This window comes from Cokeromyces recurvatus (assembly GCF_025118155.1).
Source record: "Cokeromyces recurvatus strain NRRL 2243 chromosome Unknown BX663scaffold_1, whole genome shotgun sequence".
In the NCBI taxonomy this organism is placed as follows: domain Eukaryota; kingdom Fungi; phylum Mucoromycota; class Mucoromycetes; order Mucorales; family Mucoraceae; genus Cokeromyces; species Cokeromyces recurvatus.
This window is the reverse complement of record NW_026251387.1, coordinates 521959-541953: the sequence shown is the minus strand read 5'-3', so window position 1 is coordinate 541953 and position 19995 is coordinate 521959. Positions and strand designations below refer to the sequence as shown.

The following is a 19995-nucleotide window of genomic DNA, read 5'->3' as shown; positions in this document are numbered from 1 at the left end:
AAGTTAGGTGAATCATATCCTAATCTGGATGATCATCTTAGTAGTCTGATAGTCTATTAATGGCTTTTCTTGTTAAATGGAACAAGTTTATAGCTTCTTGTTTATACATTCGCCCAAAAACTAAGCGTGTCTCAATATATCCCACTTTTATGCTGATGTCCCACTTTCATATTGGTGTTCCAATCCAATTTTGAAACGATCAAATTTTTTCTCATTGGCCCAACCTAGTTTCTTTGACTGTAATTATCAATTTTATTTTATTTTTAAACTACGACACTTTTTTTTTGGTAGTTGATAAAGAATTTATTGTGTATATGTCTACTTTTTTTTTTTTTTCTTATTCAAATTATTATTCTACCTTGTTAAATATTAAAGAATGAAGCCAAGCAGTTTAATACCTAAACAATTTGATAATTTGGTATATCTTGACGATTATATTGATAGTAATTATCAGTTATTATAGAAAAACACGAATACAATTCTTATATATTCTGTTTGTTAATTAGCCATAGAAGCTGTTCCTCTTGATTTACAAAGAAACTTTACCCTTATGAGGGAATTAGACGGTTACGCACAAGGTAAAGTAAAGAAAAGAAAAGAAAAGAAAAAAAAAAGACAAGATAAATAAATGTGTTAATGTATGTAACTAGAGTTAATGGATACCGTTTCAAGAAATGCAATTGAGCTTATTGATAACATAAAAGACATGGATCCAAATTCACGACTTGATAAATTAAAACACCTTACCACTATATTAACAGAGACATTAAAAAGAGGAGAAGAAAAAGTAGCTCTCGCCAAGTCAACATTTGATGCAGTAGAGTAGTAGTTTTTTTTTTGTTTTTCTTTTTATTTTTTATTTTTTTATTTTTCTTTATTTTCTCCGTTTATTTTATTTATACATACACTCATATTAGGTTGACCGTCATTGTAATCGGTTGGATGCAGATTTAGTTAAATTTGAAGAAGATCAAATAATTGGAAAAAATCGAATTACAACATTACCAGGATTACAACCTTCTGCTAGAAGTCTTAAGGAAGGAACTGATATTCGAGAAAGACTTACAAAACGCTTAGAAAGAGAAAGAAAAGAAATGAAAGGAGATAAGAAGAGTAAGTTTTAAAATTGAATATGACTATTTCAAGTATATCTTATTTATTTATTTATTTTAGTGATTAAAAGTAAAGAAATAATAAAAAAAAAAGTTTGATCTATTCATTATTTATTTATTATTTTCATTTTACATAGAACGAAAGACAGCAGTGAAAGATCCAAATAATATAAATGGTAAATATAATTTTATGTGTAGAAGATTAAAAACGATTCATTAATCAAAGCAAAGCTATAAAAAATATAGAAAAAGAAAAAGCAAAGCATGTCTATAACAAACATGGAAACGGGAAACCAAAGACGTATGTATAAATAATCGTCTTTTGTATGACTCAAATTCATATCTTTTTATCTAGAGTTGTTCCTGCTGATATGCCAATTGATCCAAATGAACCACTATATTGTTATTGTCAGCAAGTTTCTTATGGTGAAATGGTCGCTTGTGATAACACAGATGTAAGTCTAATCATTTATTTATGAATTTAGATTCCTTTTAAATTAACTCTATTCTAGTGTGAAATTGAATGGTTTCATTTAGCTTGTGTTGATCTTAAAACAGTACCAAAAGGTAAATGGTATTGTAACAATTGTATTTTAAAAATGAAGGGAAGACAACGTAAATAAGTATTGGCTATTTTTTATTTTATTTTATTTTATTTTATTTTGTTTATTTTATTTTATTTTTTTTGTACATTTATTTTTATGCATAAACCTTAAGGACACTCCACAAATACAACCATATTTACTATTTCATATTTACACGCATGTATTATGTAATTCCTTTGGACACAATAAATATAGTACAACAGGGTAAATACATTTGTAATTGTATATGTTAAAAAGAAAAGATAAAGGTTGATTATCATTCAAGATAACGGCACGATGGCTAATTTTTGACCCAGGCATTATAGAATAGAGAGTGATTTACACTATTTTAAAATACAATTTATATCAAGTCATTTATTATTATTTGCTTTTTCTTGTTGTAAAGAGTAGAATTGTATTCTTTACAATGTGCTTTTATTATTATTTCTTGACAGTATTAATCCGACTTCTCCTGAAGAATATACAATGTAGGATTATTATCTTTGAAAAAAAAAAAAAAAAAAATCGGAGTTTAGAGTACATCAGATAAAGTGACATAAGCTGTTATAAATTTTCTCTTTTTTTTTTTTTTTTTTTTTATTCTTTCATTTAAAGAATACAATACATAAACACACATTTATATTTGTATACATGTTTATAACAGCAGGGTGAATAATAATAGTAGTAATGATTACTCAAGACCAGTTTTTGCCCTTGACATTTTCAAAGATAAACGACGATGCAACAGGCAGTACAGTATTCATACATCAATTTATAAAAGAGGCAATGCAGATTTTAATACATGCAAATAATATGTTCTCTAAGGATGTACATGACTTGGATAGTGACAATGACAAAGAGACTGTCACGTGGCAATTGAACTTGACACCTACCATGATGACATTAGATACCAACATCATGACTTTATCAGGGCTTGAAAAAGTATTAAAATTAATACATATCAATATCAAGCCTCAGCCACCAAATTTGAGACAAAGGGAAAACGTTATAATAAATTCGGATCAATATGATATACCTCTGTTTCGATATATGCTACAACCTATATTACAATTATCAACTGTGATATCGATTCCTAATTTTGAACAATTTGCACAATACAATTCTATGCAGTTAATGCGTTACTGTATACAATGCTTTATTGATTGTGGAGATTCCTTTTTTATGGATATACCTACGTTAATTGCTAATACAGATATGATTTTATCTCAACCAGATGCTGTAGAAGAACATAAAGTAGAAGCATTACTCGTCTTTAGTATCTGTGCTCTTACAATACGTCATACCACAATACACCATCGTGGTGATAAGTCTGTTGCTGATGCTTTTATGTATACTTTTTATATGAAGGCTCGTAACTTATTACAAGATGTGTTTGATGTACATCATATCCTTATCCTTCAGTCTATCTTCATTTTATCTCTTTTCCCTCAAGGTCATTTACATCTTTACTCTTCCTCACGAATTGAATCACCACTATTAACAATGGCGATTAGAATGGCGTTATCAATGGATTTACACAAGATTGATGATAGTCAATATGATAAAGAATCAGATCAAAAAGAAAAGTTAAGACGATTTGCTTGGATGTTATTATGTGCAGATTATCATGCGCATCATAATAGGTCAGGACACACAGGCACTATCGATGTCACTGATTGGCATGTCAATTTTCCTCGGCTTTTACCTGATGAAGGAAAGATAGAAAGACGAATTGAACTCTTTTCACAATATTGTCGTATTATTATGATACGAAAAATGGAATTATTTAGAACAAGTTATATGATATCACTTCAATCGTCTGAAGCAATTCAAGCTAATTTAGATAGTCAACTCTTTGAAGCCTATTTTAATACACCTGATAGATTTAAGCTTGATTTAGATCCTACTTTACTCTGTAGTAAATCAGATTTAGAAAGACTTTTATTAAATGAACTTTACTGTCAAACGAAAATTTTTGCTCAATTACCATTTTTACCTAAACATTACTTTGAAACATATCTGTCAGAAGAAGATGCAATTCGTTGTTCTGATTTAAATGATATCTATAAGCGCATTATTATTCATCAAACTAATACAGCCACAAAGCAGATATTTGTTCAACAACAGACTGCATCCATATTACAAAAATCTGAAGGATCGAGTCTAATAAAATCAGATGAATTAGAGTATCATTGTCTCGTTGAATTATTGACTGTTATAAATGATTATACCCTTATATTGGAATTATTGACAGCTATTGATACTATTGGTTGTCATCATAGTCCTGTCTATGGTGCCATGTTGACCATGCATCTTTATCTTATCATTAAACGGTCTTGTCAGAATTCTGAAATACAGACTGTGTGTCAAATCAATTTAAATCGAACTCAACATATTTTGCGACAAGCAAGTTTATTCTATACTGATCCTGCTATTTTATATCTGCAGACGATGCTTATACGCCACAATATCATAACAGAAGAAGCTATCACAATTTGTACATTAAATCAGAAACCACATGAAATCATTCGTTCTTTACGTACCAAGTATCGTAAAAATAAAAATAATTCTGTTTCTATATCATATTTATGATTGAACAAGAGATTTTGCTTATTATTAATTACATAATAGGATAAAATATCTTGTCAGCCACAAAAATTGTTATTGTTATTATTATTATTATTTCTTTTTCTTTTTCTGAGTTTGAAGTCACGTGAATAAAAGTAATTTAACAAAAGACAGTGAAAGTCTTTTTTTTTTTTTTTTTTTATCAACAAATAGATAGAAACCAGCGTCTCCTACTTATATACATACATATACGGCTGCTGAATTTATTTTATTTTATTTTATTTTTCTTTCTTGAATACGATAAAGAAGGAGAGATAAAATAAGAAAAATAAACTTCATTCTTTATTAATTACTTTTGATTATGAACTTATTTTAAAATCCTAATTTTTTTTCCAAAAAAAAAAAGAAAAAGAAAAAGAAAGAAAGAAAGAAAGAAAGAAAGAAAGAAAGAAAGAAAGAAAGAAAGAAAGAAAAGAAAAGAAAGAAAGAAAGAAAGAACTAAGAATGCCAGAACCTAATCCAAATCTGGATCAACAAGATCCAACTGAAGAAAACTCTAATAACCAAGCTCAAGATTCAAAAAAGAAGCGTACAGGGCCCAAAAGACGAAAAGTAACTCATGGTAAATTGTTTTTTTTAAAAAAAAATAGTATTTATATGTAATGTAATTACTTGTTATTTTTTTATAGCTTGCGTTTATTGTAGACGCTCGCATATGACGTGTGATGAAGGTACTATAATCAAACTCATTTTTGATCAATTAAAGAAAAAAAAAAGTTAACAGTTTTAAATAGGTCGTCCTTGTCAACGTTGTATTAAACGTAGTATTGGTCATTTATGTCATGATGAAGTAAAAACACCCAATAATACACAGACAGTAACTCAGCAGCAGCAACAACAACAACAACAACAACAGCAGCAGCAGCAGCAGCAGCAACAACAACAGCAACAACAACAACAGCAACAAGTGAATAACAATGGTCAAAATGGGTTAACTCAACAAAGATTAAATAGTGGAAATTATTCACATCTATCTAATGTAGCCAATGGTAATTCTACTTTAGTATTATCATAATTATAATATTAATATATTTTAATGAAAAAAAAAAAAGTGCCAATTGGATCAAATAGTAATTTGGGAGGTCTTCCATTACAATTTTATGGTCAAATGGGAGCAGGTCAACTAACGTTTGCAAGTGAACAAATGGGAAATGAAATATCTGTTATCAGTGATTTTCTTGATTCTCTTGGAGCAACTGGTGATACCCAAGGAATATATACAACGAACAACAACAATACTAATACACCAGCTGTTAATACTACAGAGCGTTTCTTCTTAACTGCAGCTGATCCTTCAGATGGTAAATTAGAAGATCGTTTAACAGAAGTGATAAATGCAAAATATGAAGCTGGATTTCTAAAGCCTTATAATTATGTAAATGGCTATGCTAGGTTACAAAAATATATGGATAATAAGTAAGTTTTATATGTAAACTGTCAAGGAAATGTATGTTTTTTTTAAAAAAAAATATTTCTTATTGTTGTTTTTTTTTCTGCTTCTTCTTCTACTTTTCATACAGCATGTCTGCTTCAAGTAGACAAAGAATTTTAAATGTAATGGGAACATTTCGTCCTGCATTTAGATCTGTAGCTCAGTCATTAACTGACATTGATTTGATCCTTGTAGAAGAAGCATTTGAACGCTTACTATTGGTAAGTTACTTTTAAAATAAAATTCTGTATATACTGATTAAATTAAAATGAAAAAATAGGATTATGATCGTGTTTTCAGTTCAATGGGTATACCAGCTTGTTTATGGCGTCGTACAGGTGAAATTTATAAAGGCAATAAAGAATTTGCTGCTCTCGTCAATGTGCCTATCGAAAACTTACGAGAAGGGCGGTTATGCATCTATGAGTTAATGGCAGAGGAATCTGCTGTTAATTATTGGGAAAAATACGGCAATATAGCATTTGATCCTGGACAGAAAGCAGTTTTAACCTCTTGTTTACTTAGAAGTCCTAATCCAGAAAATACAAGTGTTATATCATGTTGCTTTTCTTTTACTATTCGACGAGATAAATATAACATTCCTGTAAGTTAGGGGAAAAAAAAGTAGATAGGATTATTAAACTAAAGTCTTATTTTTTTTATTATTATTATTATTTATAGACTGTAATTGTAGGAAACTTTTTGCCAATTCAATTACAATAGTTTGCCTCTATTTAATTACATGTTTGTCCCTCCCTTTTATCTATTCTTATTTTTTATTTTAAATTTCTATTTCTTCCTCGATTCTTTGTATTAAAACATGAACAGAATTATCCTGTGTTATATCACATATTCAAAAGAAATATCTATTCTCTTTAAATCCTTGTACGTTGCATTAGGCTCTTTATATTTATATATTATGTATTTTGATAAAGATACCTTTTTAATGAATGAATTGCTATATTATGTAATATGGTCATGAAGCTATTACGTAATATAATCTATTTTAATATCATTTTCTTGGGTCTAGGTATGTGTTTAAAAAAGAAACCCTGGACCTGTTTGTGAATGTTTTTTTTAAAAAAAAAAATTATTTTTACTAAAATTAGATAAAATACATATTTTTTTATCATTCCAACTTTAGTTATCAAAAATGTGGTTTTAAGAAGGAATAGTATTTTTTTTTATTTTCTTTTTAAAGAAAAAGGGAGGGGGAAAGCTCTAAATTAAGTACACATATAAATTAAGTAATTTCTAAATAATGTCTCAAGAATACAGGGAAGAAAAAAAAAATCTATATACATGATTGAAAAAAAAAAAAAAAAGTATAACGTTTTCTGTCTTCTTATTCTTCATTAATTGCGACCTTCAACAAAGACTTTTTCAGCCACAATGTATTGATCTCTTGTCTTTAAGAGTCGTTTACAGGATGCGATATTAGATGGAAATGTCATAAATAACCACGCGGCGATAGGCATACTGACATAGTCAAAGTAATTGATCCAAGTACGCGATTCATCTTTTGTCTTTTTAAAGAATTGGATATCTACAAATCTATGCAATCTTTCATAAATGGCCAATGTACCAAAGAGTGGGAAAGGTAAAAAGAAAGTCATGACCCTTAAAATATTCCAAATATGTAAATAAAATGTGGAGACCAAGACCGGGTTAGTATGGGGCTCTAAAAAGGGTCCATATCCCTCAGGAGGATAAAATAAGAATTGCATAATAGGAACAGCAAAGAACATAAGCCAGCCTGATGTGACAGGCATAAAATGAGTTTCTAATACCTTGAGTACAATGATAATTTTCTCAATCCAGAAGGAGGAGGAGTAGCGGTCATCATTTAATTTCTTGTCCGATGGTAACAATACGCTTTCCGCTTGAGTCGTAGGGAGGCAAAGATCAGTAGCATCAACACAGAAGGTAGGTAAGTTGAGAGCATGACGCAATGTATATGCTACATCCGCAACACCATTGTAGTGGCGTTTAGCTTGAACAAAACGAGCCTTTAGATTATTCACATAGCCCTCCGTTTGAACGTTTGTAAGGTTAATAGGGACAAAGATAGGTATCATACGCGCCTGACCCTCGGTTTTGAAAAGGCATTTTAAAGTCATATGCATATCCTCCCCAACAGCATCCGCGTCTGTGTCCCAATAGCCAACACGATCCGCCATCTTCCAGCTTACACTGTAAGTAGAGCAAGGGAAACCAATTCCTCTACTACCACTTAAATTCGCCATAATCATAGAGGACCATGTAATATCAGTGACTCGAACAGCAGCAGGAACTTCGAAACAGTTTCTTCCAAAGAAAATAGGGGGTGCATATACTCTAAAATAAGGATCTTCGGAGCGAGAAAATGCCTTTTCGAGCTATATAAATATAAATAAATATTCATATACATATACACATATATATTCAGTTCCCTTTCATATATATTTCAAAGATAAGTGTTATATCTTACCTCTAATACATATAATTCAGGGATATGAGAATCAGAGTCAGCAATAGTGATCATAATTCTGTTTTTATCAATTCCACTTTCAATCATTTCAGCACAACCTTTACGAGCAGCATAGCTAATGTTAGAACCTTTACCTCTCGCTTCACCAGGAAGATCGGAAGGATGATTTGTAATTACAAATTTTAAGAAACTATCTTTAAAATAGTCTCGTAAGCTTTCAGATTTTGTTCGATGATGAATTTCAGACGCTTCCATAGCAAGAATAATTACATAGTTTGTACGTGCCTTCCTATGATGAACAAAAAGAGAGAGAGAAAATTCAGTTTGAATATGCTTAAAAAAAAACAAGGAAAACAAAATAGTTGTAATTTTTTTTTTTTTTTGCCTCATCTTACTTGTGTAAAGCAATACGACTGATTGTATCTCTAATAAGGGCTTCTGGTTCAGAGTAATTGGGTATAACAAATGCATGAATAAGAAAACTATTATTCGTTGTAGGATTTAAAGCTACTGCTGCTTCCATATCCATTAGATCATTATCTGTAACAACATAGTTTTGTTTTTTATCCTTATTTTTCTTTAAGGAACCATTGTAATTTTGGATTGTCTTGACTATATTATTAGCTGTTCTATTAAATTTGATTAAATGATTAATTTGTGTACCCATGAATGTCATAAAGTAAAGGGCAATAAAAAGAATCCAAAGACGAGGAAAATAAAGAGGACCCAAAGGGATTAAAATGACTGAGCCGATACAAACAGCTGGAGCGATATACTCAAATGGATCATCAGCCAATTTCCACACCATTTTCTTCTTCCTTTTCTTTGCTTTTCTTTTTTTTTTTTTTTTTTTTTTTATGTGGTAAAGTTTGAATATCAAAAATAAGAAGAAAAGGAAACCGAGTAATACAAAATAGAGAGTTAAAATATATAAATGGCAATTTTATATTCTAATTTCCGATTTATTCAATGAATAAATAAAATAATAAGATAAGGAAAAAAAATTTTTTTTGTTACTATAATAACAGTAGTAATAGAAAATATAAGTTATATTCTGATTTAAGTAATTTGCATCATGACGTTTAATATTGTCATGTAGAATAGTTAAGTATGATTGATTTATTTAAACATTGTTCAGTAATTTTAAACTGATATAAAAGACGAACAAAATGTATATTCAGTATGAACCTATCTTTAGATAGATACTCTTTTTTATTATATAGAAGAAAACAAGCGAAACTTACATTATTATCTAGAACTGTATTGTTCATATCACTCTTTATATATTTATATTCATATAATTGCTTATATGTTTTACTTTAATCGAACCATTCGACTTATAATTAAGCTTGGATGGTCGTGTTTCATTCAATTAAAAAAGACTTTATAATCGCCGAAAATAGTTAAAATTTTAGCTATTATCCATGTTGCTATTAAATACAAGGAGATGTATTATACATGTAATTAATACCTAAGAATATAATACTTTATCAACCAAGTATCTTTAATACTGAATTTCTAAATATATACATGTATAAATCCAAACAAGAGCATAATTTTTATATTTATTCCCTATTAAATCATGATAGGTGAATAATTACTATTTATGTCTCATATAGATAACATGCTCGTGTGTATATTTAAGGAAAAAATGTTTAAAATATAATAATAATGTACTATTTATTACTCATAAAGGTTATTTACAAAATGGACTACAGACACTACTAATGCAAATAATAAATATTACTTGTTTTAGTGTCAAAAATGTAATATATCCTTTTATTTAAAAGTAAATTACCAAAAGTAACAAAAAAAAGTATATATGATAAATCTATTGAAGAGAAGTGTATTTATTTTCACTTTTAATTTTAATTCCTGAAACATAATACATAGTAGTAGTAGTAGTAGTAGTAGTAGTAGTTCGCTCGGGATTTATATAAGTTGCAACAAAAAAAAAAAAAAAAATCGATGAATCACAAGTTTCTTAAACACTCTTTTTTTTTGCCGCTTTATTTTGATGAGCTTTATTGCCGAACTTGGCAAAAACTATTAATTACTCATTCAAATGACTAATATCAACTGCACCTGAAAATCAAAGTAAAGGGTGAATATAACTGTTATGTAATATACAAAACTAGATACGGATAAAAAAAAAAAGTAACCGTGGATTGTAATAGTTTAAAAGCAACCATACAAACTTTACCCTGCTCTCCCCTCCCCTCCCCTTTTTTTTTAAGCAATATTATACTTATTTAGAGTAACTCTTGTTTATAAATAATAAACAAAATTACTCTTGTATTTTTTTATGTTAACTTCAAGGTTATTTTCCTAACGATAAAAGAACGATTTTTTTTTTCGTAAAATAAAATAAATTAAAACAATAAACTTGTTATATTTATTAATTCCATATTTCAGTTTGTTAGAACTGTTTAGACAATATCTACCTTTATCATAATGAAAATAGATTATGTAATTCACTTGTCTTTATATTAACATAATTAGGAATATAGCGCTTGGAAACATTTATAAGGGTCAAAAGTGTTTCTCTCAAGAATAAAAGATCAACATCCTCTTTATGACACAATTTATTACAAATATGTATGTATATATTTATATATAAGCAATTGTAGATTATTTACGTTATTTATTATAAAAAAAAGAAAGAAAAAGAGAGAGATTTTGCCATCGAGCAATAACTCAAGACTAACATTCTGTTGCATTCATTTTCTATTTGTTCGTATTGGATACTCCTACAAAGAAGTCATATGGACTAGCGTCTATTTCTTATTTATTCTAAACTTGACTATCGTCTCTTATCTTTAATTTTCTCGACATTCGTTTATCTCTACTTATTTTAACTCTTCTTTTGATCACGTCTGTTTTCTATGGTCAAGTATAATTCTAACAAGAATCCTTCTGAACCTAGGCAGAGTAACTAAAAACATTTCTATTCCCTTCTTTCGACTGCTTTTTTTTTTTTCTAATTTGCACCTGACTTTTTTTATGCTGGATTCAAAAAAAATTTTTTTTTCCCAATAGACTTATTAGCTTGGTGCACGAATTTAATTTATACTAAAATTTTCTAAAGCTAAGCTTGTTAAAGGAACAAAGTTATAAAGTACAACTTATTCAGGAACAAATAAAGTAACGTTAAGAGTTCACTTCTTGAATTTGACAGCCAGTGTTTGTATTGTTGTCTTTACTTATTTCAGAATGTATAATATCCTGTTCTTTCTTTTTTATTCTTTTGAAGTATTAGTCAATGTCAGATCATTAATAACTAAAACTGCCCTTTCTTTTGTTTTATTATTCCATTAATGAATAATATAATAAAATAAATGACTTTATTGTCTTTTTTTAGTAATAGTTGAGTCCCATTTTTTTTAATAACGAATTAATATCATCTACATTTCTAATATATGGATACCTTTATAAACCTTCAAAACTGGACTAGGCACTAAAGTTCTTTGATTTGTTTAACAATAATTATACTATTACTCTAAAAGTATCTCAATCAAAGCAATTTTTTTTATGATAATCAACAGTTATTTTATTCGAAAAAAAAAAAGTAACTTATCCTTATTTGTACATTCCAGTAGACTATTTATTTTCAGTTGTCGGTACTAACAATAAGGTCTTTAGGGCTAATATTGATTCTATGTAAGAGCTGATGAAATTGTTAATCTTTATATATCCAATGAACAATGTTATCTATCTTGCATTATTGTATTACGTAAAATTTCATTAAGCGGGTATAGAAAGTTTTAACTTGAAAAGCCAATAAAAGTCCTCAAATAAAGAAGCACTGCTGAATGGCAACGGGAGGAGTAAGCATGTAAACATCGGAGGTTAAACTAAGATCCTAAAAAAAAAACACACACACAAACATGCATGTATACACTCTCAAACGTTTTTTTTTTTTACCACCCTTTTCTTTTATTTATTTATTCTATCTTTAATAATAGCCTTCCTCTTTGTTTTATCTATGATATATTTATAATGAAATTAATTGAAAGAATAAAGAAATATATAACAACACTAGGAAGATTTATTGGACCTGGCTTTATGATTGCTGTTGGATAGTAAAGCATTGTACAAGATAAAATAGTCAATTTTTTATTTTTTTATTGAGACATAGATTCATCTATTCTTTTGTTTTAAATAGTTTAGATCCAGGCAATTGGGCAACAGATATGGAGGGAGGATCATCATTTGGATATCAACTTTTATTTATTATTTTAATATCAAATTTGATAGCTGTCTTTTTACAGAATTTAACTATTCGACTTGGTACAGTTGCGGGTCTTGATTTAGCTGCTGCTTCGAGAAAGTTTTTCCCTCGTTGGTTAAACTTATTTTTATATGTTTTAGCAGAGTGTGCTATCATTGCCACTGATATAGCAGAAGTCATAGGTTCAGCTATTGCATTGAATTTATTATTCCCAAAATTGCCATTACCTGCTGGTGTCGCTATTACAGCTGTAGACGTATTTATTATTTTATTATTTTATAACGAAGAGGCAGATGATCCTGATCATAGTTCGACTAGTTCTGCTTCTGTAAGAATGGTTCGTTTTTTTGAAATGTTTGTCATGATGTTAGTAGCGGCTGTTGGTATCTGTTTTGTTATAGAATTAGCCTTTTCAGATATTGTAGCTGTTGATGTCTTTAAGGGTTATCTCCCATCAAAAGAGATATTCACTGAACCTGAAGCTCTTTATGTTGCTATCGGTATTATTGGTGCAACAGGTACGGTAAACTTTCCTTTTTTCTTCAAAAAAAAAAAAAAAATACTCATTGTATCGTATTTATATAGTTATGCCTCATAATCTTTATCTTCACAGCTTTATCGTTCAAGCAAGATGTCGAGAATGGCGTTTACAAAGACCTAGAGTGGTCAACAATGGAGAAAGATGGATCATTAAAAACAATCCATTTTATGATAGTAAAGAGCCTATTATAGAACAACAAACCATCCCTACTCCTACTCTTCTACCACCACCACCATCACCAGAAAAGAAAAGTAACGGTTCTTCTGTTCAAGTAGTGAGTATTAGAATAGAAGAAGATACATCCTCTTGTCTAGCTCGAACAGGTGGAATTCATTTTGAACAATTAAAAGCTTATTTAAATACTTCTGTAAAACGTAATTTACACTATGGCTTTATGGATCTTATTGTGGCCCTTACTTTTGCCTTCTTTGTTAATTGTGCTATCTTAATCGTTGCTTCTGCTAATTTTTACTATGGGCCTGATGATCGACAGCACCAAGTTCAAGATTTGTTTAGTGCTCATGCTCTTTTGATGCAATACTTGGGCCCTCCTGCCGCTGTCACTTTTGCTCTAGCTTTATTATGTGCTGGTCAATCAAGCACTTTAACTGCTACTTTAGCAGGTCAAGGTAATCTATTTATTTATTCATCTAACCATGAATTTGTTCTTATTTTATTTATTTATTTATTTTCTGATATTCAAGTTGTAATGAGTGGTTTCCTTGGTATGACCACTAAACCTTGGATTCGTCGTATTGTAACACGTCTCATTGCCATCATTCCTGCTATGATTGCTGCCTGTATTGCAGGACGTGAAGGTTTAAGTAATATGCTTGTAGGCAGTCAAGTTGCACTCAGCATTCAGTTACCTTTTGCCGTTATACCTTTAGTTTACTTTACAGCAAAGAAAGAAGTTATGAAATTGCAGCTTGTTGTAGAATCAAAACATTTAGAAGATTCTGAATCTTGTTTAGTCGAAACGGATCAAAGCAAGATGTCCCTTATGGATCGCATCATTGCTCGTTTTCGTTTTTCTAAATCTAAATCGGATTGGTTTCGTTTTCCTCAATTTCGTAAAGTCAAATTGAACCGAGAAGCCATTAAAAATTACTGTATTAGATCCAGTTCACCTAATACTTCAGTGTCTTCTTCTTCTTGTAATAATAGTAATGGCTATATAGAGACTTCATCCGTCATAATTACATCCAATGTTACCAAAGAGTTGGAAGAATGGCCTGAACCTTTAACATTTCCTAATGGTTTAATCACAAATATAGTTGCTGTACTTATTTCATTATTATTAATTGGACTTAATGGTTATTTAGTAATATCATTATTCATAAGCGCTTAAATACAACATTAATAAATTTTGGTTTTTCCAAAAATAGTATAAAGATGCGGAATTTTAAAAAGGTGCTTTTCTTTTAGTCCTTTTATATATTTTTTTTTTAAAACTCATCTTATTTTTTCCCTTTTTTTTTTTTTTTTTCTTCCTTCCTTCCTCTTCTTTTATATATACATATTCATATACATATAAATATATTTCTATATACATATTTGTACAAATACATAGAATGGCAACAGCTGAATACAAAAAGAAATTATATGAAATCCAGAGAACAGGAGAGAATAAGACTTGCTTTGATTGTGGTGCACCTAATCCTCAATGGGCAAGTATTTCATATGGTATTTTTATTTGTTTAGATTGTTCTGGTATCCATCGTTCTTTTGGTGTTCATATTAGGCAAGTTTGAATATTAAAGAAAAGGGAGGAAGAGAGAGAGGGAGAGAGAGGAAGAAGAATAACGATAATAATAATAAAAAGGGCAATGTTTGTTTTGCACTGTTTATAAATAGTTTTGTTCGTTCTATTACGATGGACAAGTGGTTTGATGATCAATTAAAAAAAATGGAGGCAAGTACAATAATAATAAAAGGAAAAGAATAAATATTTACCTATTTTTTTTTTTAGTTGGGTGGAAATGAAAAAGCAAGACTTTTCTTTGAATCTCAATCTGATTATTCACCTAACATGCCTACTATGGAGAAATATCATACCCATTGTGCTGAATTATATCGAGAAAAGGTAATAAAAGAAGAAAAAAAAAACGGGATTTTTTTTGTTCAATAAAAAATCATTTTAAAAAAGTTGGCAGCTGAAGCAGAAGGTCGCCCTTGGACTCCGACAATCACAGCGAGATCCAGTAAAGGATCTACTACGAGAACAGCAAATGCTGGTACACGTTCTTTAAATAGTCAATCATCTCGATTTGGTTCTACTGCTAAACTTTCTAATACACATCGTTCAAACTCTTCTACTTCAATGTCTGGTTTTGGTAGTGATTCCTATAACAATGATACTCCTGTTAACAGTAGAAAGGAACAAAATGAGCATTATTTTGCTCAACTTGGAAATTTAAATGAAAATAGACCAGAGTAAGTTTAAATAATACATATACAAATACTTTATTGACTTTCTTTATTTGTAAAAAAAAAAGTCATTTGCCGCCAAGTCAAGGAGGTAAATACACAGGCTTCGGTAATCCCCAATGTAAGTAATAATTAAACAAAAAAAATACCCTCCCCCCTTTTTTTTTCTAATCTTGTTTTACCTCACCCCCCCTTTGTTAGTTGAAGATGAATATAATGCAAGGAGAAATGTAGGAAATGGTTCAATTGATATCCAGGAAATTATTCAAGATCCTCGTGTTGCCTTGGAGAAAGGTTGGTCACTTTTGTCTTACGTTGGTAAAGCAGCTATAGAATTGGGAAAATATGCCAATGATAATTACGTAAAACCTGCTGCTGCTCAATTGGCAGATCCAAACTTTAGAGAGCAAGTACGCGAAAATGTGAATAGTTATGTTTCTTCATTTACACAACAATCTAAGGTAATCTTTTTTTTTTTTTTTTTTTTTTTTTTTTTTTTTTTTTTTTTTTTTTTTTTTTCTCCAAGTGAGATTTAGTTTAACATGTACTGAGGGAATTTCTTTTTTTTTTCTTTTTTTTTTTTTAAAAAAAAAAAAAGAATTCTTATGGATATTATAATGGTGGCTCAGATACAGGTTCTTCAACTCCTTCCTCATTGCGTTATTCGGGCATGAATTCATCTCATACAGCAGATGTTCCTGATGATGACTTTTTTAATAGTACCATTCATAACTTACAGCAATCAGATAATGGTCGACAAACGCCAACTTCTACCTCAACTCCTCCTGTAAAAAATAGATCGGTTAGTAGCACGACTTCTGTTCGTTCTAGAGCTAATTCAGCAGCTAAAAAGAAAGCAGATGCTAATTCTGATGATGAATGGGGCACTTGGTAATAATAAAAATAATAATAATACCATGTGATTGAATTACTTTTTTTTTTTTTTTTTTTTTTTGTCATTTATACAACTTATTTTCTTATATTCGTTTTATAATATATTTATATTAAAGATAAGATATATTCATTACCCTTAACATACTTGCATTATATAATATAAATATTTGAAAAAAAAAATATAAATGTATATAAATGTATAAATACAAATGAAAATAATAATATTTATATGTAAAATTATATAATACATTAATTTATACGAAGCTATTTATCAATATATTATTCGTATCTAGTAATAGGAATTTCTCTTGTTGTTAAAGGCGTAGGTTCTTCATCTTCATCCAGCTCGGGATCAACGCCAAATTGAGTTTTTGGCCATTCATCATCATCGTCATCATCACCAAAGACTTCTTTACCATCAATAAATTGTGGTTCAGGCTCTTCAATAATAGGTGCTTCCGTGGGTTCATCTAAAATGTCTTCTTCTTCTTCTTCTTCAATGTCTTCTTCTTCTTCATTATCTTCTTCTTCAATATCTTCTTCCTCTTCTTCTTCTCCTTCTTCAAACGCATCAGACTCAAATAGCTCTTGACTGTATTCAATTAGATCTTCTTTTTCACTCTTAGGTGGTTGATCAACAAAATGCACATTCTTATCCATAAAGGCAGTATATGAATGTTCTTCATCTTTTTCACTTGACTCTGTTTCTTGCATAATGAATTGAGTTCTATCAAAAGAATGAAGAGGAGCATATCGATTGCATTTTAGGTCCCAACCATAGGAACTTGTTGCCCTCTCACATGCAGCCACTGTCCATGGTTCACCATAGGTAATAGGAGTAAAAACAAAATAAGTAGAGAGGATACAAGTACTTATGAGACCTGCCAAAATAAGACGAATAACAGCAGAGCGTGTGATGACGTTCATGATAAATTCTGTACATACACCCAATGTCAAGACAGCAAAATAAAGTGCAGGCATGTAATGATGTAAAAAGAGTTGATGTTCTTGTATGAAATAAAATGGGAAATAATGTAATATCCAGCCACAGACAAAGAATCCTGCTGATCTTCCATAAAGGACACGTAGATGACCATAATATGGACCAAGACGATAGCCACGTTTATCAGTTATCTGGAAAATGATAAAGAGAGTGATGCAAGTTAAGGTAACGGCGGTGGATGCCCAATATACAAAGGGATTACCAAACAAAAAGATCTGTGTTGTATCTGAGAACCAAAATGCAATTTTAGTCTGAAGTAATGGCCAAGCTGAAGGCTTGGAACGGTAAGGATGATCATCGTTCATGTATTTTTGACTCAACCACATAGCCTTATGAAGATGTACAAGTTTTTCAAAAAAGTTGGGACGGTGCTCTGGTTCGATAGGAACGTCATCAGGCAATAACTCGTTTTCTGTCTCGTCTATCATCCACATGGTTCGAGGGCGTAAGCCATCTATGATACATGAGACCTCTTGTTGCCCAAAGCCCCATTCTGGTAATTTTTCAAAGTTTGAATAAAGATGGCATTCTTGATTAGAATGAAATAGACGAAATTGACTACGACGCGCCTCTAGTCGTTGATTAGCTTCAGGAGACTTTGTATTTTTCAATATTTGAACACGCCAAAAATCATTTGAATCTCCTGTATAATTAACAAACCCATATCCACTAACAGTAGTTATTTATTAAGTATGCATGTATTTTATTTTTGCTTTGTTTACATACCTGACTTCTCTATGATAATCTGTATCGGTAACTGGCGCAGGGAAATTATGACTATGAAGTTTACGAGGAGCTGTTGTGACATGTTCAAGACGAACCATATCACCATCACGAACATATTCTAACCAAGTTTTATTGTCATTTGCTAACAAATCATGTTGTGTTTCTACAGAAGGATCCGCTTTTAGGATTCTCCACCAATTGTTATTATCTTTGTAAGGGTAAAGGGTAACTTGTTGTTGATTTGATCCATCTGGGTAATAAGCAAAATGAGAATGAAGATATCCACCTGTAGTTTCCAAATGACGAATCGTAATAAGAGAACCATATGTCACAGCTAATTTTTTTTTAAAAAAAATAAAAAAATAAAAATAAAATATTGTTACATTTATACACATGTATATTATGATTTATACTATATAAAACTTACGAACTTGTGTATCAATAGGAGGAATACCCTTTAATTCACTTTGTGTTTCAATTGTCATGTAGCTACTTCCGGGACCAGGTTGTGTTAAAATAGAAAAATGTATATAAAATGAACCAAGATAGATAATAATAGGAATTAGAATGAGACAAATGCATCTAGCAAATAAATGCATAATGCATTGACGCTACATACAAAGTAAAATGTAAGATGATATTTCAAAAAAAATAAAATAAAATAAAAAAAAATAAAAAAATAAAAAAATAAGAGGAAAAAAAAACGAATTACCATTGACACTTGAGTATTTCCTAAAAGTTTCCAGAGTTGCTCTGCTGTTGAAAGTCCAATGGATGCAGCAGTAAGCAAACCAACCCATTTGCTACTAAGCGTACAACCTAAACTGATACCAGTAACAAGTAACCAAGTCCACCAACTCCGACTAAAAAATCTAAAGAATAATTTAGACTTTATGATTCTTCTTTCCATTTAAGATATAAATAACTATTACTTTTGCCTAAAGAATTTTATGTATGAAAAGATAGTGAATGCAGTAAAGAATAAAAAATAAGAATCTAATAAAATAAGTCGATTATTTGTGATTAATCCATTTTCTTTTTTTTTTTAAAAAAAAAAAAGGAAAAAAAAAATGAAAAAACAATTAGATAAAAAGAAAAATGTAGGCGTTTTTTTTTTTTCTTATTGTATTACCAAAGCAGATTGCCAAAGCAGTAATTATAGCAGCCACATTTGAATGTCCAGCATTGCGAATAGTAAAATAAGCCAAAGGTACAACCAAAGAACCTAACAATGCTCCTAATGCACGCATTTGAACATAAGGAACATCTTTAGGATATTTACTGTACAATACATTTTAATGTTCATGTCTGGTTCTGCTCTTCCTATTAATACAAACCTTCCTACTTCAGAGAAGTCAAATTCACCATCGTATCCAGAAATCCAAGCAATGAAGGAAATTAATAGTTTTGCCAACTTGTAAAATTTGTATAATGTGAGTTTAATAGATATATAGATAGATAGATAACATATTTGTATATGATAAGACTTACAGGAGGATGAACATCGAAAAAGAGCTTTTGTTTGATATAATAGCTAACATATTTACCATAGTGAGCTTCATCAAAACTAGAATAGATACATATGAAGTAGATGTAAGTTAATTGATTTACAAATAGAATTCAGTATCTTACATGACTTGATCTGGGAATGCTAAATGCCTGAATCGAGCAGGCAAGGATATAATAAACAAGATGATCGCTATATGAATGTCATGACTATTGTTATATGTTGTTGCTTTTTGTTTTTTAGTATCTTCCAGGTTCACAACATTATTCCATTTTTGTATTTTATTTCTGGAAGATTCCCTATATCTTAACTCTGACATTTGTTTAGATAAGGAAGAATTACCAAATATAAATATTTATAAAAAAAAAAAAGCAAGCGTGAAAAAATAATAAATTGATGTATGTATGCATGTGTATATAAATAGCTACGATTAAATT

General features: G+C 29.9%; 7 protein-coding genes across 7 annotated transcripts; 5 read left to right on the top strand and 2 right to left on the bottom strand.

Moving 5' to 3' along the window:
- The first annotated feature begins 326 nt into the window (after positions 1 to 326).
- Positions 327 to 1834, top strand: BX663DRAFT_491540 (uncharacterized protein). Its single transcript, XM_051525086.1, has 9 exons — positions 327 to 443; positions 507 to 578; positions 651 to 817; positions 918 to 1113; positions 1174 to 1182; positions 1250 to 1288; positions 1344 to 1413; positions 1468 to 1567; positions 1625 to 1834. The coding sequence occupies exons 1-9, from the start codon at positions 377 to 379 to the stop codon at positions 1733 to 1735; spliced, it is 831 nt and encodes a 276-aa protein (XP_051387625.1). The 5' UTR covers positions 327 to 376; the 3' UTR covers positions 1736 to 1834.
- A 467-nt stretch (positions 1835 to 2301) lies between these two features.
- BX663DRAFT_491539 (uncharacterized protein) lies at positions 2302 to 4347 on the top strand. Its single transcript, XM_051525085.1, has one exon. It carries the CDS (start codon positions 2384 to 2386, stop codon positions 4286 to 4288), a length of 1905 nt encoding a protein of 634 aa, XP_051387624.1. The 5' UTR covers positions 2302 to 2383; the 3' UTR covers positions 4289 to 4347.
- A 331-nt stretch (positions 4348 to 4678) lies between these two features.
- On the top strand, positions 4679 to 6727 carry BX663DRAFT_491538 (uncharacterized protein). Its single transcript, XM_051525084.1, has 7 exons — positions 4679 to 4886; positions 4954 to 4995; positions 5059 to 5313; positions 5377 to 5740; positions 5845 to 5977; positions 6037 to 6360; positions 6438 to 6727. The coding sequence occupies exons 1-7, from the start codon at positions 4769 to 4771 to the stop codon at positions 6477 to 6479; spliced, it is 1278 nt and encodes a 425-aa protein (XP_051387623.1). The 5' UTR covers positions 4679 to 4768; the 3' UTR covers positions 6480 to 6727.
- A 177-nt stretch (positions 6728 to 6904) lies between these two features.
- On the bottom strand, positions 6905 to 9078 carry BX663DRAFT_491531 (glycosyl transferase family group 2-domain-containing protein). The gene is made up of 3 exons (XM_051525083.1): positions 8622 to 9078; positions 8227 to 8515; positions 6905 to 8134 (listed from the first exon to the last, which is right to left on the bottom strand). The coding sequence occupies exons 1-3, from the start codon at positions 9032 to 9034 to the stop codon at positions 7112 to 7114; spliced, it is 1725 nt and encodes a 574-aa protein (XP_051387622.1). The 5' UTR covers positions 9035 to 9078; the 3' UTR covers positions 6905 to 7111.
- A 3076-nt stretch (positions 9079 to 12154) lies between these two features.
- Positions 12155 to 14406, top strand: BX663DRAFT_491530 (natural resistance-associated macrophage protein-domain-containing protein). Its single transcript, XM_051525082.1, has 4 exons — positions 12155 to 12308; positions 12392 to 12975; positions 13043 to 13627; positions 13703 to 14406. Exons 1-4 carry the CDS (start codon positions 12226 to 12228, stop codon positions 14347 to 14349), a joined length of 1899 nt encoding a protein of 632 aa, XP_051387621.1. The 5' UTR covers positions 12155 to 12225; the 3' UTR covers positions 14350 to 14406.
- Positions 14407 to 14492: 86 nt separating this feature from the next.
- On the top strand, positions 14493 to 16390 carry BX663DRAFT_491527 (uncharacterized protein). Its single transcript, XM_051525081.1, has 7 exons — positions 14493 to 14742; positions 14856 to 14913; positions 14971 to 15084; positions 15148 to 15434; positions 15497 to 15549; positions 15630 to 15889; positions 16027 to 16390. The coding sequence occupies exons 1-7, from the start codon at positions 14573 to 14575 to the stop codon at positions 16321 to 16323; spliced, it is 1239 nt and encodes a 412-aa protein (XP_051387620.1). The 5' UTR covers positions 14493 to 14572; the 3' UTR covers positions 16324 to 16390.
- Positions 16284 to 19931, bottom strand: BX663DRAFT_491520 (Dolichyl-phosphate-mannose-protein mannosyltransferase-domain-containing protein). The gene is made up of 10 exons (XM_051525080.1): positions 19684 to 19931; positions 19543 to 19618; positions 19389 to 19465; positions 19184 to 19332; positions 18984 to 19086; positions 18764 to 18923; positions 18479 to 18662; positions 18052 to 18385; positions 16439 to 17994; positions 16284 to 16319 (listed from the first exon to the last, which is right to left on the bottom strand). Exons 1-9 carry the CDS (start codon positions 19875 to 19877, stop codon positions 16602 to 16604), a joined length of 2670 nt encoding a protein of 889 aa, XP_051387619.1. The 5' UTR covers positions 19878 to 19931; the 3' UTR covers positions 16284 to 16319; positions 16439 to 16601.
- Positions 19932 to 19995: the final 64 nt, after the last annotated feature.